Here is a 16541-nt window from a genome sequence, read left to right on the forward strand (position 1 = left end):
CTTGTGGTCAGTGGCCTGACTTGAAATTACATCCTGTATTTACATAGCCAATCACTTTGTGTTGTACCGCGCCTTATTCGACGGTTTGTCGACCAACCGCCTGCTCCTTCCTGGGGCCCTGAACCCACTTCTGATACAGTCACGTACTCAGGTTAATCAATCATTTGACTTGGTGCCAACCTGACTGAGGCTCCACCAGGTCTTCCCTTTGTCCTGATAGGAGATGGACCAGTTGAGGGCTGTATCCGGTGCTTGTTATTTTGTGGTGTGGGATCATTAGTACATTCCTTTTAAGTGACTGCTCATTTCTTATCAGGTATCCCGGGACGGTACCAAACTCCTTTAGTTTAAGCAACTTGCTCATTAGTTGCTGTCCTTGAGGGTTGCCTTTTGTTGCTTGGCAGGCCCTGCCAGAATCTAGCGAGCTCCTGTGTCGACCAATACTTTGGACCGTTCCCTCTGTGGGTTGGTTGTTATTCACTGTTAAGAGGTAACTCACTGCCCTTTTCCAACGCTGTCTTGTTATTCTTTCAGAAACAGAGAAAACCAGACGTGTCCTATCCCACGACTGTCAGTACTTTCTCCATTCTCCATTTGTTTAATGTTTCATTGTTATTAGACGACAACTTCTATTATCTAACAGTAGGAATAATCATTGCATTTCTTTATATCGGTTTATCAGTGGGGGAAGCTTTAGGAAATTCGGGAACGAGGCAATTATAGTAATAATAAACTAGTTACGCCTAATAATAATGCCTCCAAAACCAAAAACAATAATAAATTGTTCATTTTCAATCCATGACTGTTTGTGGGACATTGCTGTGCGCAATTGGCTGCCGCGTTCACCCACAAATATACAGACAATTCACTTTACAGTATATTCTGTGAAGCGCTTTGGGACGTCCTCCCGACGTGAAAAGCGCTATATCAAATGCAAGGATTATTATTATTATTATTATTATTATTATCACACCATCCAAAAGTCTCAAGTTACTTTTTATTTTATTTTCTCCTGTTCTCTTACTTCCTCTCCCAATTCCGAATAACATGGCCTCGATGACAAGAAACAAGTTCTTACGTAATTCTCACCTCCTCAGCGCTTTTCTTGGAACACATTATGTTAATGATTGATTTACTAGGAACTCATTTTCACATCTCCCCCCACCTGCCCCTGCCCCGCGATGTCCTATATATATGAACACCCAACACGCAGAACAGTACAACGCGGAGGTCGAGGAGCGAGTGTGAGGATCCTCTGCTCTCACCAGTCAGCTGATACTTGAAACTCTTACGTCGTTTGATCCCCGTAAAGAGAAAGGATGGTGGTGAGTAGAACGCAGCCGAGAGATGTGTGTCAGCGCAGCAGCCGATATGACACAATACAATTCACTTTGCAGTACGTTCTGCGAAGCACTTTGAGACAGACGTCTGAAAGGCACGATCAGGCGCTATATTAAATGTAAGGTTATTAATGTTACTTAATTGACATTTAAACAGAGCTTTCCACGTCCCAAGGAGATGAACAATACCGGTCTCGGGAGGGGGAGGGGAAATTTGACCGAAAGCACAGTCACCGAGGATAGTCTTGAGACGGAACTTGAATGAACAGTAATATCGTCGTGCTGGCACTCTATCATCCATTACAATTTTGTTCCCACAAAGTAGCCATCATGGGTTAATGTTCCAGCTTCATTTAATGTAGCGCCAGAAAGGGCTCAGTCACTCTCACTCTCACCTCAAAGGCTGCGAGTAAAATCCTGTGAAGCGCTTTGAGACGTCTTGACAGTATGATAAGGCGCTGTACGAAGTGCAAGGGTTGTTATTATAAATCCTTACGCACGAATAGAGGGGACTATCGTCCACAATGAGACTCACTCTCTTGATTTAGTAATAATAATGATCAATCCTTACATTTGATACAGCGCCTTATCACGTCGTTGACACGTCTCAAATGCGCTTCCCAGAATATACTGTGAAGTGCATTGAATGAGTATTTTGTGGGCAAAGGGTTTACCCCACAAACAGAGTTGCTGATAAGGGGATCAGTGTTGTAATACATTGCCCTGTGTTTTGCTCCCAACACCACAGCTGTTTGAAGTGACGGGAATGAAGATGCAGCCCGGAGACACGGTGAGGATCAGAGGGAGGATTCTGGAGGAGGTCGTGAGGTGAGAATCCCGGATTTCCCATCATGATCAACAAACACGTTCATCACATCCCCACGTGCGGCTCAGACTGAGCTAAAGAGAAGCAGATTTGGGCTTTGAATCGCACGGGGTCTGTTCAATTGATCCAATTGATACAACTGAACAGTTTTAGTAGATACCCAATGTTGATACCCAACTCGATCTCTCTGCCTCCAGCCTCGACTCCAGGACACTGCTGTCCTGATGGATGTCTGTCAGACGTCAAGTCCTGGATGAGAGACAATTTTCTCCAATTGAATACTTGGCTCCCGTCAGCACCTCCTCACCTCAGGTCCTGGCAGCATCACTTCACAGATGCACTCTGACCTCACTGAGTCAGTACGGAACATTGGGTTCGACCCTCAATTATCTTTTAAACCCAATATCTGTGCCACGACCCATTCTGCCGGTCACAGAGGTAAGAATATTCAATTAACGGCATTTTACAACGTTTGCTTCTCTCTGTTCTGCCCGGTTGCAGATTCACCGTGAATCTTGGCAAAGATGACAGAAACATTGCCTTACACTTCGACCCTCGTTTCAATCATCTGTGTGATATCAAAAAGATTATCATGGCCACCCGGAAAGATGGCACATGGGGACATGAGCAAAAAGATGACCACTTCCCCTTCTATTGGGGGAAACAAGTGGAGGTAAATAATAATGGATAATACTGATAATAACCCTTACATTCGATACAACAACAGTTTGGATTTACACTGCGCCCTTCATACAACGCAGCATCTGGGAGAGAGTCCCAAAGCTTCAGGGGTTAGTGGCTGAAAGCGCAGGAAGGTAGTGGCATGGAGGGAACGAGGGACAAGCAGGACACCAGAGCCAGCCGAGCAGAGGCAGTGGGTAGTGGAGTGATGGGAAAGCAGGTCAGAAAGGTAGGGAGGTGCCGGGGGGGTGAAGGGATTTGTAGACGATTGAGAGGATCTTGAAATCGATCCGTCCTGTGATAGGGAGTCAGTGGAGCCCAGTGAGGACTTGTGTGACATGTAGTTTATTGTGAGTGACAATCCGAGTGGCGGAGCCCAGTGAGGATGGGAGTGACGAGCTCGCAGATATGGGAAATATTCACTCACGGAACACTCCTTTCCATTTACAGATTATAATTGCCTTCTTGGGCGACACGTTTGAAATCACTCTCTCGACTGGTCACCGGATTGTGTTCCAAAACAGCCTGAAGATGGAAATCCTCACCTACATGTCTGCGTTTAATATGACTGTGTCCGATATCAAATTTTACTGAGGTGCTGAGATGTCTGAACCATTAACCAATAAAAACTTCTGAAGAGCCCATTGAGTTGTCTGTTCTTCTCCTGGAGCAGCCGCTGGCTCCGCTCGACTGGTTCCTGGCTTCTGCATGTCCCTCGTGTGCTCCGTTCCACCAATGGTGACCGCGCTTTACGCCACTCTGCCCCGAACCTCTGGCACACTCCCCCTCTATCACTCCGCCTTGCCCCTTCCTTCCCCATCTTCACGTCGCGCAGGAAGCCATTCGACCGTGTCTTACGTCACCTCCCCCCCCCAACCCCCAGCTCGGCGTCCTGCGCCCCCAATGTCAAGCGCTCCGGGACGCTCTCCCCTGCGTGAGGGGTTAATAATTCCAGATTGCGATTGGCAGCTGATAAAACGCTTCTCGGTTTACATTGAGATGGTTGAACAACACAAACAGCTGCAGTGCCGCATTGAGCCGCACAGGTGGTGTTGATGGAGACCAAAGTCTGCGACGTGAACAATCAGCCGATGAAATGAACGGCTCATTTTCTGGGGCGATTGTTGCTTTGAGACGTCTCGAAGACGCGATGAGAGGCGATGTATCAAATGCCATCATTATTATCCTTCAATGCTCCTGAATTGGGGGATATAACCCGGTATTGGCAGTACCACCTGTCGCCCTCAGTGGGCGATGTTCAGGTAGAGGGCATTGTGGTCCAACAGCGCCGCCTGCGGGACACGACGCGGTACTGCAGCTGTTTGCGGGGCTCAGTCATCTCAATGTAAACCAAGAAGCATTTTACCAGCTGCCAATTGTGATCCGGAAGGTTATTAATTTTGATGATGAATCATTTCCACACAGTGTACCTCCTCTCAGCTTCGAACCACAACTGTGCAGCAAAGCGTCCGATAAAACCCGCAAATGAACCGTACATTAATACTAATGACCCTTGCCTCCACAACGCAAGACAAAATTTGATTCGTGTCGCGCCTTTCACGTCGGGAAGGCATCCCATTCGATACGGCAGCTTCCTGTGAAGCGCTTTGGGACGTCTCAACGATGTGGTCAGGGCGCGATATCAATAAAGAAGCCATTAACCCAACCTTGATTTGGATGAAGTTGTATATTGCCTCTGTCAACCTCTCTCCCTCTTCCTCTCTCTGTGCTCTTTTTTTCTTGCGGAATAAGACGAGGATAAACTGACCCATGGTATTTAGTCCGTTGCGGTGTTTATAATCCCGGCTAATGACCATCATGTGACGCAACACTGCTCCTAATCTTCGCCACAGACGCTTGGAACAAAGCGGTGCGGCAATGGACGTGAATTTCCTAAGGGAGACTTGAAGGTAATTCCAGTGTAAGATTTACAGAGGTAGGAATCCCAGATTTACTCCAGATTTTTCTGCTGCTTTTATATTTACTGTGTGGAGCTACATCCAGAGTGTCCGGAATTTGGCGAATTCTTGACCTCGGAGCGGGTTTTCTGTAATTTTTACGCAGAACCCGCAGAAACCACCAAACATTTTTTTTTTTAGAAGTCCCCAGTTTGCCAATGTTTGGAAATGCTGAGGAAATAGAGCAAATTCTGGATCGAGATAATTATTATTATGATTATTATTCGTAGTAGTAGTATTATTATTATAGACTTGGAATTTCAACCCATGCTGTAGTATTAAATGTGAATGCTGGATGTGCATCTTAATACTTAGGTATGGTCTGTCTGTCTGTCTGTCTGTCGTGTCTCTCTGTCTGTCTGTGGGTGGGAGTGGGAGGGTGGGTGGGGTAGCGATTTGTCCAGTCTTGTTCAGCCGCTCTCTCTATAAGCAATGCTGGAATGGAGCGCTACATTGGTTGGAGACGCCGTCCTTCAGATGAGGCGTTAAATGCGCTCCCAGTCTGTGCCTATTCGGGACGTTAAAAGATCCTGCATCACTATTGGAAAAGAGAAGGGCGTTGTCTCTCTCCTGGTGTCATGGCCGACGATCCCTCCAGATAAAAAATCGGCTGCTTTGGGGCTGCGCTGCTGCGCGCAAACTGGCCGACGCATTTGCCTACAGAGTACACGGTCGCTGCACTTTGCAGCAAAATCCCGTGAAGGGCTTTGAGACGTCTCGACGTTGTGATGAGGCGCTTTATCAAAAGCGAGCCTTTGATTTTTTTATTAATTCATTCATTTGTTCATTTATTTCCTCAATAATGTTTGTTCGGATGCTGCAACGGGAAGGGGTCGGTTGGGCGGGTGTGCCGGAGGCGTGGGGTTGGATGGGCCAAAGAGTCTTTGTCATCCAATAGAGACCGCGTGAGGCACACTCAACAACAACAACTTGCATTTACACCGCGTCCCTCACGCAGGGTAGCGTCCCAGAGCGCTTGACACCAGCCTCGGGGGAGGGAGAGGCGATCGTGGGGGGGGTGGGGGCTTTATAAATCCAAGTTGTTGGTGTTGTTGTAACTAGGCCTAGTCTCTTGCTGTGTCCGCAGATTTTTTTGCCGCCATTAAAAGCGCGAGTCAGGGAGCGAGCGTAGAGGACGGAGACCATGTCTGCACCCGCTGCCCTGCCAACCTACGAGGAGGCTACAGGGGGCGCTAAATGTGGCTCCCCGTCACCGCTAGCGCCAACGCAGCCCAGCTGGGCCTACGTGGACACAAGTGAGCGACTCCCCTTAAAGATCGGGGTGTTCGTTGATCGAGCACCTCCTTGCGTGCCGCAACCCCTCTCGTCTCTCTCTTTCTCTCTCTCTCTCTCTTTCTCTCGCTCTTTCCCGGTGTCCCGGCCCGAAAATCGCTGGTGACTGGTTTGTGTTGTGTAGGCGGCCGACCCAGTTATGGGGAGAAGGAGATCCTCACTGTCTTCACCTGGGATGACAGGAACGTGCGGAGAATCTTTATCAGAAAGGTACGACGACGATGACTTTGGTTTATCCAACGCCCTTCACGCGGGGTAGCGTTTGACAGAGGTTGAGTCTGACCCCACCCCCCACCCTCCGAGCCAAACGGGGGGGGGGGAGGGACGGAGGGGATGGGGGCCGGAGGTCATCGTAAGCACGATCGAAAAGGGAGGTCTTCGGGCGGGGTTTGAAAGTGGGGAGGAAGGGAGGAAGGTGGAGGGATTGAGGGAGAGAGCTCAAGAGATTTGGGGCGTAGAGGGATTGTCTGTGTGACAGGACTGACGGTGGGGGTGGGGGTTGGGGGGAGGGGTTGGGGGTTGGAGTGTACCTGGGGTGGGGGTGGGGGGGGGGGGGGTAGGGTTTTAGGGGATAGAGGGGGAGGGGAGCGAATGTGTGGGGGTGTCTTCCTCACTGATTGCCACACTCTCGATGGCAGGTCTACGCCATTCTGATGATCCAACTCTTCATCACAGTCGCCATCATCGCTCTATTCACCTTCTGGTAACGGTGTCTGTGGCTTCCTGTCTCCCGCTGATAAAATAATTATTAATGGCCCCAATAATATCTTTTCCTTCCCCCCCCAAAAAAAAAACTGCTCGCGTTCGATGCACAACCATTGTCACGTGGGGAGGATCTCCTTCAAGGCCCTCCACAGCCTTTGCTCCCTCCGCCCTCTGTGACCTGCTACCCCCTTAATTAGACCCTGTTCGCTCCCTCCGCTCAGCGGGTTCTGGCCTTCTCCACGTCCCCCTGCCCGCCCCACCATCAGCCTCTTTGACCCCCGCAGTCCCTTTGCCTCGTTCCCTCCCCGGCCTCCTTCAAGACCCGTCTCAAGACCCTCCTCTTCGACCTCGGGCACCCTCCTACCCCCCCCTCCCTGCCTCACACCCCTCCTGATCCCAAACCCCCAGCTCGGGTCCAAGTTCCTGACCGTCCAGTGTTATGAGACGTCCTCCCGACATGAAAGTCAGGTGCTGTGTAAATGTCATTTGTTGTTGTTGCTGTTGTTGTCTCAAAGCACTTGCCAGGCTTTTACTGTAAAGTGTAGTGACTGTGTGCGTTTTACCCGACTGTAATCCGTTCATTTATTTATTGTCTTACGCAGTGACCCGATCAAGGTGTACATTCAGGCGAATCCCGGCTTGTACATGGCCTCATAGTAAGTGCGGGGTCTCTCTGTCTTGGGGGTGGATGTGTCTTCGTCTGTGTGTGCGTGTGTGTGTGTGTTGTCTTGACACGTGTGTGCTCTGCCTTGGTTGGTGTATGTGTGCGTGTTCTGACTTGTGTATCTTTGTATTCTGTCTTGGGTCTGTGTGCGAGCGCGTGGATAGGGATTTACACCGGTATATCTTGCCTGCGCAGATAAATTCCTTTTTGTATGCATATCTCTCACGCGCACTCGTCTCTCTATGTGTCTGCGTGTGCGTCCGTATGTGTCTGCGCGAGGTGTGCCTGTGCTCGGGCGTGTGTGTGCGTGTGAGTGTGTGTGTTGTGTGTGCGCAGAGCCACACACCGTGGCGTTGCGTCTTGGGACCCAGCGGTTTGGGATGTCCTCCCGACATCGATGGTTCGATATAAATGCAATGTAGTATTTTTTCTTGTCCTGTTGTCCCTGACACTGCTCTCTCTCCACTCCATAGCGCTGTCTTCTTTGTCACCTACCTGACCCTCGTCTGCTGCTCGCAACTCAGGTACAAAATTGTTGGGCAAGTTTCCCTCACTCCACACGCAGTGAGCGGGAACCCAGTGGTTAGTGGATTGGCGCCTCTCTTTTCCGGGGTGTAATAATCCCTCCAAAAATAATAATAAAAGCAATTCGTCCACTTCAATCCACGACTGTTTGCGGGACGCTGCTGTGCGCCACGTTTCGCCCGCAAAATACACAGGGTGAAGCACCAGCGCTTTGAGACGACTCGAAGACGTGATAAGGCGCCGTATCAAATGCGAGGATTATTATTATTACTTATCAGTATCGTTAACATCCGTCTGGACACGCACAGGCAAGGAGTGCGGTCTCACTGAAGTCCAATGGCCAACTGAGAAGCTGGTGACCATTGGGTCTTTTTTTTTGTTGCAGGAGATATTTTCCATGGAACCTGATCCTCCTCACCATCTTCGTAAGTATTGTAGGAAGCATCGAGCAGATATATTTTGTGTTTGGCGCTAAGTAGGTTGGCGAGAGCCAAGGATTGGGAACCTCAGAGTGGGAGTCGGGGATGACTCTGGGATGAGCCTAACCAGCTTAAACCCCATAGCTGGCCATTGAGTCCTGTAGCTCCAGCGCCTCGGGACGTCCTCCCGACGTGAAAGGCGCTCTATAAATGGAATCTTGTTGTTGTTGTAGCTCCATGATTAGAACACTTGCCTCACAAGCGAGAGGACCGGGGTTCGATTCCATTCAAGGTAAAACGTTGGGCAAGTTTCCTTACACACACACACACACACACACACACACGCGCTTCTGTTCACCTCAGTAGGAACCCGGTTGTTAGTCGACTGGCAGATCGCTGTTTCTATGGCGCCTTATCACGTCTTCGAGACGTCTCAAAGCGCTTCGCAGCATTGACTGTATATTTTCTGGGCAAAATGCGGCAGCGAGTTGCGCACAGCAGCGCCCCCCACAAACAGTCGTGGGTTGAAGTGACCGATTGTTAAAACATTACGCCCGGGAAAGCCACCCGCCAATCGACAAGGGGTTCCTACTTACTGCTGGGTGACCAGAGGCGCGTGTGTGCGCGCGCGCGTGGAGTAAGGAAACCCGCCCAACGCTGCGCCCCGGCCTGACCCGCCCGGGACTCAAACCCCGGGTCCCTCTCGCTGTGCGAGGCGGGAGCGCTCTAACCCCTGAGCTGCAGGACTCCGGGCATTCGATGACCGCACGAACGGTTGACTTGCATTTTGCATTTTGGGGAGTTATTAACCGTTCTGTCTTTTATCTCGTTTGTTTGTTTGTTTGTTTGTTGGTTTGTTTGTTGGTTGGTTGGTTGGTTTGTTGGTTTGTTGGTTGGTTTGCGTGTGTGCTCTTCACCCTTCTATTAAAAAACAATTAGACGGCCAGCCTCGCGTGCACGCTCGGATTCATATCCAGGTACGTGTGAAGCGATTCGCTTGCGTTTCGAACGAGTTGAATTAACCCGACCATCCGATCCCATCGCCTGCTCCTCCGCCTCACTCCGTCTCCAAGTTCGGTTCGGTTTCGGTAAACCCCCTAACCCGTAATTGTTAAAACGTTTCCTCACTCCACCCGCGCGCCCCTCCGTTTACCCGGCGGTCAGCGGGAACTCCGGTGGTTAGTCGATTGGCCGATCGCTTTCCGGTGGGGGGGAATGATTTTAACCCCTTAAGAAAATAGATTTTTCAAAGAAAATTAGAATTTGGTCACTCAATCCACGACTGCTTGCGGGAGGTGGGGGGGGGACGGACGCTGCTGCGCGCAGTCGGCTGCCGCGTTTCGCCCACAAAATATGCAGTCGATTGACTTTACGTCGTACCCCCCTCTCTCTCTCTCTCGCTCTCTCTCTCTCTCGATACCTGTTCAGAGACTGTTTGGGATGTTTAATCAGAGACCGTAACGAAAACCCAATCCCATCCCAATCCACCAGACAAGCCGTGCAATGGGAGAACGCCGACGGGGTGTAAGAATGCGGGACTTATTAATAGTAATAATACTAAATAATCCTCGAGTCCCAAAGGGCTTCCCAGGCTGTACCGTAGGGTGTAGTAGCTGTGTTTTGTGGATGATTTGGAGAGTGTAAGACGTCTGCGACTGAACCAGGGGACGCGTTGGTTTTTATTTCTCAGTTATTACAACACCAAGTCTGTTCTGCTCTGTTTGGCTATCACCGCACTGGTGTGTTTCGCTGTTATGATCTTCAGTTTCCAGACGAAGGTTAGTCGCTGACCTGCGCTGCTGAATATCTCCGCTGTCTTCCATGTTTCTTCCAACCTCTCAGATCGAGGCAATGTAAATCCTGCCTCAGGTACATGGTCTCACCTGAGTTTAGACCCGTTCCTTACCCTCCTCCTCTCTCTCTCTCTCACTCTCTCTCTCTCTCGCTGTTCGCCTCTGTTCCCTCGTTCTATCTCCCCACCGCCAAACCCCCTCGCTTTTTCTCTTACTCTCTCGCTCTGTCGCCCCCCCCCCCACACCCCCATTGTGGGCGGGCAGTCGTGCCTTCAGCCTCTCTGCCCCCACGTCCTTCGGAGCTCAAGGGAGGGGAGCGAGGCGAAGGGAATGTGGGATGGAGGTGCGCGCGCACATGTTTTTTTGCACACTCCCTTTCCCCCCCCCATCATTTCCCCCCCCCCCACCCCCACCCCTTCTCTCATACTATCCCCTTCCCTCGGCACCTACTCACTCTGCCCGGCTCTGTCACTGTGAAGCGCTCCGAGACGCCGTCCGGCGTGGAAGGCGCTATATGAATCCAAGTTGTTGTTGTCGTTGTCGTTGTCGTCGACATCTCTGCTTCCTCTCGCAGTTTGACTTCACCTCCTGCCACGGGGTTATGTTTATGCTGCTCATTGTTCTGTGCATCAGCAGCGTTGTCCTGGCTGTCGTGCTCCCCTTCGGATATGTGAGTTAACACCCGCTCCCCCCCCTCCCCCACATCCCCCCACTCCCGTCCTGGAACCTGTGTGCCTTGCGGGTGAACCCCTCCCTCCCTCCCCTCCTCCAAAGCTCTGGAACTCTCTCCCTCTATCCCTCCCTCCACCTCGCTCCTTCCTTCCCCATCTTCAGATCGCGCCTGAGGACCCGTTCCTCTTCGACCTGTGCCTACGGTCACCTCTCCCCCCACCCTCTCCCCCCCCCCCCCCCCACCCACCCGGCTCGTGCTTTGCCTCTGTCGAGCGCTCTGGGACGCTATCCTGCGTGACGGGGCGCTGTGTGAATGCAACTTGTTGTTGTTGGTGTTGTTTATTTTAACTCTTTAACGCCCTCGTTGCAGATTCCCTGGCTGCACGCCGTTTACGCCGTGATGGGCGCCATTGTTTTCACGACGGTGAGTCTCTCACAGCCTCTTCGTTTCGGGGGGACACGGATACCCAATGCGATTATTTTCCTTTCTGTTTCGTAGCCCAAGAGAGCCGACGGTTCCCCTCAGAGACGAGGTGAAACCTCGCCTCGAGCGTCCTCCAGGTCGTTGCCAAATAATAATAATAACCCTAGCATTTGACGCAGCGCCTTATCGCGTCTCAAAAGCGCTTCGCGGGATCGACTGCGAAGTGAGCTGACCGTTCGGGTTTGGCGGGCGAGAGGCGGCAGCCGATGGAGCGCGGCAGCTCCCCCCCACCCCCACACGCGCACAGTCGGCGCCGCCGTTTTCGGCCGCCATCGCTACCCTTTGCGACCAAACCCTGTGAAGGGCTCCGAGACGTGTCGCCCGCCCCCGACGAGGCGCGCTGGGTCAAACCGATCACCGCCCCGTGTCTTTGGCTTCCAGTTTCTGGCAGTCGACACCCAGCTCCTGATCGGGAACCGCCGCTTTGCCATCAGCCCGGAGGAGTACCTGTTTGGAGCCCTTAACGTCTACCTGGACATCGTTTACATCTTCTCCTTCATGCTGCAGATTTTTGGGTCCAACGGTGATTAGCTCCCGGTTCCCCTCCTCCCCCCTCCCACCATCTGACCTGCCGGCCCCAGGTAAACGTGTAAAACAACAACAACTTGCATTTACATCGCGCCCCCCCCACCCCCACCCACCCTCACCCCTGGTAGTCTCCTGCGGCGCTTCACCGCGTCCGCACTGTGTTACTTTGCGCGTGGAGTGTGCAAATGGTTTTCGTGGTGTCCGTCTCGCCAATAAACAATGGAACGGTCAGTCTCGGCTTAATTCGGACTCGCTCTCGGTGGGAATTCTGTCCGAGGGGTGGGAGTTGTGCGCGTGTGTGCGTGTGTGTGTGTGTCTCTCTCTCTCCTCTCTCTCTGTTATCCAGTGGGTCTGTATGTATGTGTGTAGCCTTCGTGTGGAGTGCGTGTGTCTGCGGGAGGAGGAGGAATGAGGAGGTTAATAGACTGAACTCTGTTGGGGGCGTCTTTTTTGTGCCGGTGACCCTTCAAATAACACACACGGAAACCCCTCACTGTTGCCTAAGAACACCCAAATCGAGATGAGATTTCCAATGCAAGTGCTCTCTCTCTCTCTCTCTCTCTCATTGGAGGGACGCCCTCTGCTTCCCTAATTCCGGAGAGTATTAGGCGCAGGTTGGCGAGAGCCAAGGCTTGGGGTGGTGGGGGGGGGGGGGGGTGGGAGCCCAGAGTGTGCGTTGGGGGTAACTGCTGAGGTCTAACCGGCTAAACCCGCACACACAGCCTCGGCCATTGGGAGCGAGGTCTGGCCAAGCCTTCCCGCTGCTGGTCCGGCTCGGACCCCCCTCCCCGTTAGTTAGTTAGTTAGTTAGTTAGTTAGGGCTTTGGCTGTGGGGTTACCAGGAGCTGAGGGGGAGGATTCCCGGCCCCCAGTGACTGGTCGTGAGCCGGGCTGGGCTGTGCCGCCATCAGCGGTGAGTGCCCCGGGACACTGCGGCCCCTCCCGGCTCAGGAACCGGGGGCTCGAGACCGTCACGGAGGGGCGGGTGTGGGGGGTGGGGGGGGTTGGGGCTCGATCCCCACATTCCGTTGCCAGGCAGGTCACCTCGGAGCCAGTTCAGTTTCGGGGAGACCTCCCCGCCCCCCTCCCACTCACCTTCGCCTGCGCACCCCCCCACCCTCCCCCCACCAGGTGTTTATGGGCGGGGGTCTGGGGCGGGGTTTGAGTGCGGGTGGGGTTGGGGGTGTGGTTTGCGAGTGGGCGGGGCTGGGTTGGGGGCGTGGTTTGAGTGTGGGCGGGGCTGGTTTGGGGGCGTGGTTGCGAGAGGGCGGGGTTGGGTTGGGGGCGTGGTTTGAGTGTGGGCGGGGCTGGGGGGGCGGGTCCGGGCCGGAACCTTTGTTGGCGGCTCCGGTGGGGACGGACGGACGGGTGTTGGTGACGGACCAGTAATGGCGGCGCCCACCGGCGGTCCCGCGCTGTTCGGGAACTTCAGCCGTTATTATCAGTTCAACCCGACGGCCGAACGGCTCAGCCTCATCCCCGCCGCCGCCATCACTGAGCTGCTGCCGCCCCGCGGCTCCCGGGAGGCCCTCGCCCTGGATGTGGGCTGTAACTGTGGGGTAAGTGGGCGACCCCCCCCCACCCCACCCCCCCCACCCTCACCCCCCCCACCCCACCCCCAACTCCACCCATACCACCCCCATACCCCCCACCCCCAACCCCCCACCCTCACCCCCCCACCCTCACCCCCCCCACCCCCCCCACCCTCACCCCCACCCTCACCCCACCCACCCTCACCCCCCCCACCCCCCACCCTCACCCCCCCCACCCCTCACCCTCACCCCCCACCCTCACCCCCACCCACCCTCACCCCCCCCACCCTCACCCCCACCCACCCTCACCCCCCCACCCTCACCCCCACCCTCACCCCCCCACCCTCACCCCTCACCCTCACCCCCACCCTCACCCCCACCCACCCTCACCCCCCCCACCCTCACCCCAACCCCCCACACACTCACCCCCAAACCCCATAACAAAATGTGCGTCGCGGTCAGTGTGAGCTCTGAGGAGCCTCTTGAGGGGCAGAAGGCCATGGATTCACAAGGGGTTGAGGCCAACGGACTGTGGGACGGAGTTCCAGAGGGCGGGGGGGGGGGGGGGGGCGGCTGGGGTGGATGTGAGGGGGGTTGGGGGGTGCAGAGAGGCTGGAGGCTTGACCGCTAGATGGTGGGTGGCCGGCCGGAGGGAGCGGTGGGAGGCTGTGGGGAGTGGGGGGGGGGTGCGCCGTGGAGCAGGAGCCGTGCCGGACCCCACTGAGCACTCGTATCGGGAGTAGTTGTTTTCTTTTTTTTAACCATCTTTAACTAAAATCTTTATAAATAAAAAAGAAAGAAAGAAAGAAAAGAACAAACTCTCTTTCGGTCTAAAAATTCCCCTCTTCAGGACTTGAGCCTCGCTCTGTACCAGCACCTCGACGGCTCGAGCGGAAACCTGCAGCCGGAGGTTCCGAGAGGGTTGAACCTGAAGCTGTTGGGCTGCGACATCGACGCCGACCTGATCCGCAGGGCCGTCGAGTCCAACCCCTTCCCGGAGTCCGTCTCGTACGTTACGCTGGACATCATGGACCCCGCGAGGCGAGAGGCCGTGCTCGAGCCCTACCTGGGCGGCTTCGGCCGGCGCTCCTTCGACATTTGCTTCTGCATGTCCGTCACCATGTGGATCCACCTCCACCACGGCGACCAGGGACTCCTGGACTTCCTGCTCCTCCTGGCCCGGCTCTCGGGGGTCCTGCTGATCGAGGCCCAGCCCTGGAGGTGTTACCGCTCGGCAGCCCGGAGGATGCGCAGGCTCGGGCGCAGCGACTTCGACCACTTCAAGAGGCTCTCGATCAGGGGTGACTTAGCGCAGAGGATCTCGCACTTTCTGGTGACAGACTGCGACATGGAGCTGCTTCACTGCTTCGGCAGCACGAGCTGGGACAGGAACTTGCTTCTGTTCAGAAAACTGCCTCCGAATCAAAGCTGAAACCTGCTGCGCAACGCCACCAGGAACCATCCTTACTAGGATTCAAATAAACTTGTTTTTATCATCGAACAATAATAATAATAATCCTGGCATTTGACACAGCGCCTTATCATGTCTTCGAGACGTCTCAAAGCGCTTCACAGGATATACTGTAAAGTGAATTGACTGTATGTTTTGTGGGCGAAACGCGGCGGCCAATTGCGCACAGCGGCGTCCCCACAAACAGCCGTGGATTGAAGTGACCAAATTATTATTGTTTTTATTTTATTGTATTTTTAATGGGATTATTACCCCTGGAAAAGCGATCCGCCAATCGACTGACAGCCGGGTTCCTAATTACTGCTGGTAAACAGAGGCGTGTGTGTGTGTGTGTGTGTGTGGAGTAAGGAACTTGCCCAACGTTTCGCCCTACCTGGGTGGGAATCGATCCCAGGTCCTCTCGCTTGTGAGGTGAAGGCTCTAACCGCTGAGCTCCAATGATCGCTGTCCTCAGCACTCTGAGACGCTGCATGCAGGGTGTTTAGTTTGTGTGAAGAACGAGGAGACGACGTGTTGACCGGCTGCTGCTATCGAGCGCAGTTGCAGTCGACTGGCAAAAGAGTGTGCCAGCCCGGCTCCAGAGGTTAGTGTGATAGTGAGTGGGGACTCAACAACAATAACAAACTTGCATTTATATTGCGCCCCCTCATGCAGGGTAGCGTCCAAGGGCGTTTGACGGTGGCAGAGCACAGCGCTGAGCCGGGGGAGGGGGAGATCCTCAGGCGCGACCTTAAGATGGGGGAAGGAAGGGGCAAGGGCGGAAACGCTTTGTGGGAGGAATCTTGAGTGTGCGATGAGGCGCTAAATCAAACGCAGGAATTGTTAGACAGATCCTCCCGTCTGATGAAGCACCTGAGCACGTCTCCGAGTGCTTCAGTGGTATCAGTTGTCAAGTGTAGAGGGTGTGAACCGTTTTCGAGGCAATAAATTCCGCAGGCGATCGGTGACTTGAATGTACAGTACCTGATGTCCTCGGTCAGGAATTCCCTTCGCATCAAAGAATACAATCTGCGTTCTTTTGTGTTCGCCCCAAAGGCAACTGGCCAGTCGGGCTCAGTGGCTCAGCGCTCTCGCCTCTGAGTCAGAAGATCATGGCTCCAACGTCAACAATTTATGACGTTCACGGAGAGCCTTTTACGTCAGGAGGACGTCCCAAGGCGCTGGACAGTCAGGGATCTGCAGCTGAGCTGGTGGTTGGGATCAGGAGGGGGTTGGAGGGCGGGGAGGGTAAGGGGTAGGAGGGTCACTGATAGCGCGGTCGAAGAGGCGGGTCTTGAGATGGGTCTTGTAGGAGAAGAGCGAGGGGGTGAGGCGAAAGGACCGTGGGATGGAGGTCCAGAAGGTGACAATGCAGCGTTTTCTCTCCCTCCCACTCACCCCCCGCCACCCCCTCGGGGCTGGAGTGAGTGTCAGCCTGGACAGTGAACTCAAAGGAACAGGTGGCTTTGAGAGGCAAAGCAGTTGATGGCTCAGGGGTTGGGTTGAGGTTGAAGAGACTCCTAAATTAATGTTTTTTTGTGGTAAACAAAGCGTGGCTGTATTTCAGTGACAACAGCCTATGTGCCTGACATCACCAGGTGCTACTTGATGGTCCATATGATGCAGTGAATACAGACTGAGTAACCTTTTGTCTCGTGTGGGCTCTCGAAA

General features: G+C 53.7%; 3 protein-coding genes across 3 annotated transcripts; all 3 read left to right on the forward strand.

Moving 5' to 3' along the window:
* The first annotated feature begins 1213 nt into the window (after positions 1 to 1213).
* On the forward strand, positions 1214 to 3489 carry galectin-1. The gene is made up of 4 exons (XM_007910934.2): positions 1214 to 1325; positions 2089 to 2168; positions 2668 to 2839; positions 3298 to 3489. The coding sequence occupies exons 1-4, from the start codon at positions 1320 to 1322 to the stop codon at positions 3439 to 3441; spliced, it is 402 nt and encodes a 133-aa protein (XP_007909125.2). The 5' UTR covers positions 1214 to 1319; the 3' UTR covers positions 3442 to 3489.
* Positions 3490 to 5949: 2460 nt separating this feature from the next.
* LOC103190231 (protein lifeguard 2-like) lies at positions 5950 to 11987 on the forward strand. The gene is made up of 11 exons (XM_042344154.1): positions 5950 to 6061; positions 6223 to 6308; positions 6737 to 6801; positions 7406 to 7459; positions 7941 to 7991; positions 8378 to 8417; positions 9351 to 9388; positions 10102 to 10189; positions 10779 to 10874; positions 11247 to 11300; positions 11742 to 11987. Exons 1-11 carry the CDS (start codon positions 5950 to 5952, stop codon positions 11889 to 11891), a joined length of 834 nt encoding a protein of 277 aa, XP_042200088.1. The 3' UTR covers positions 11892 to 11987.
* A 1289-nt stretch (positions 11988 to 13276) lies between these two features.
* On the forward strand, positions 13277 to 14883 carry LOC103172045 (pre-miRNA 5'-monophosphate methyltransferase). The gene is made up of 2 exons (XM_042344155.1): positions 13277 to 13447; positions 14271 to 14883. Exons 1-2 carry the CDS (start codon positions 13277 to 13279, stop codon positions 14850 to 14852), a joined length of 753 nt encoding a protein of 250 aa, XP_042200089.1. The 3' UTR covers positions 14853 to 14883.
* Positions 14884 to 16541: the final 1658 nt, after the last annotated feature.

This window comes from Callorhinchus milii, unplaced genomic scaffold (genome assembly GCF_018977255.1).
Source record: "Callorhinchus milii isolate IMCB2004 unplaced genomic scaffold, IMCB_Cmil_1.0 Scaffold27, whole genome shotgun sequence".
NCBI classification, from domain to species: Eukaryota; Metazoa; Chordata; class Chondrichthyes; order Chimaeriformes; family Callorhinchidae; genus Callorhinchus; species Callorhinchus milii.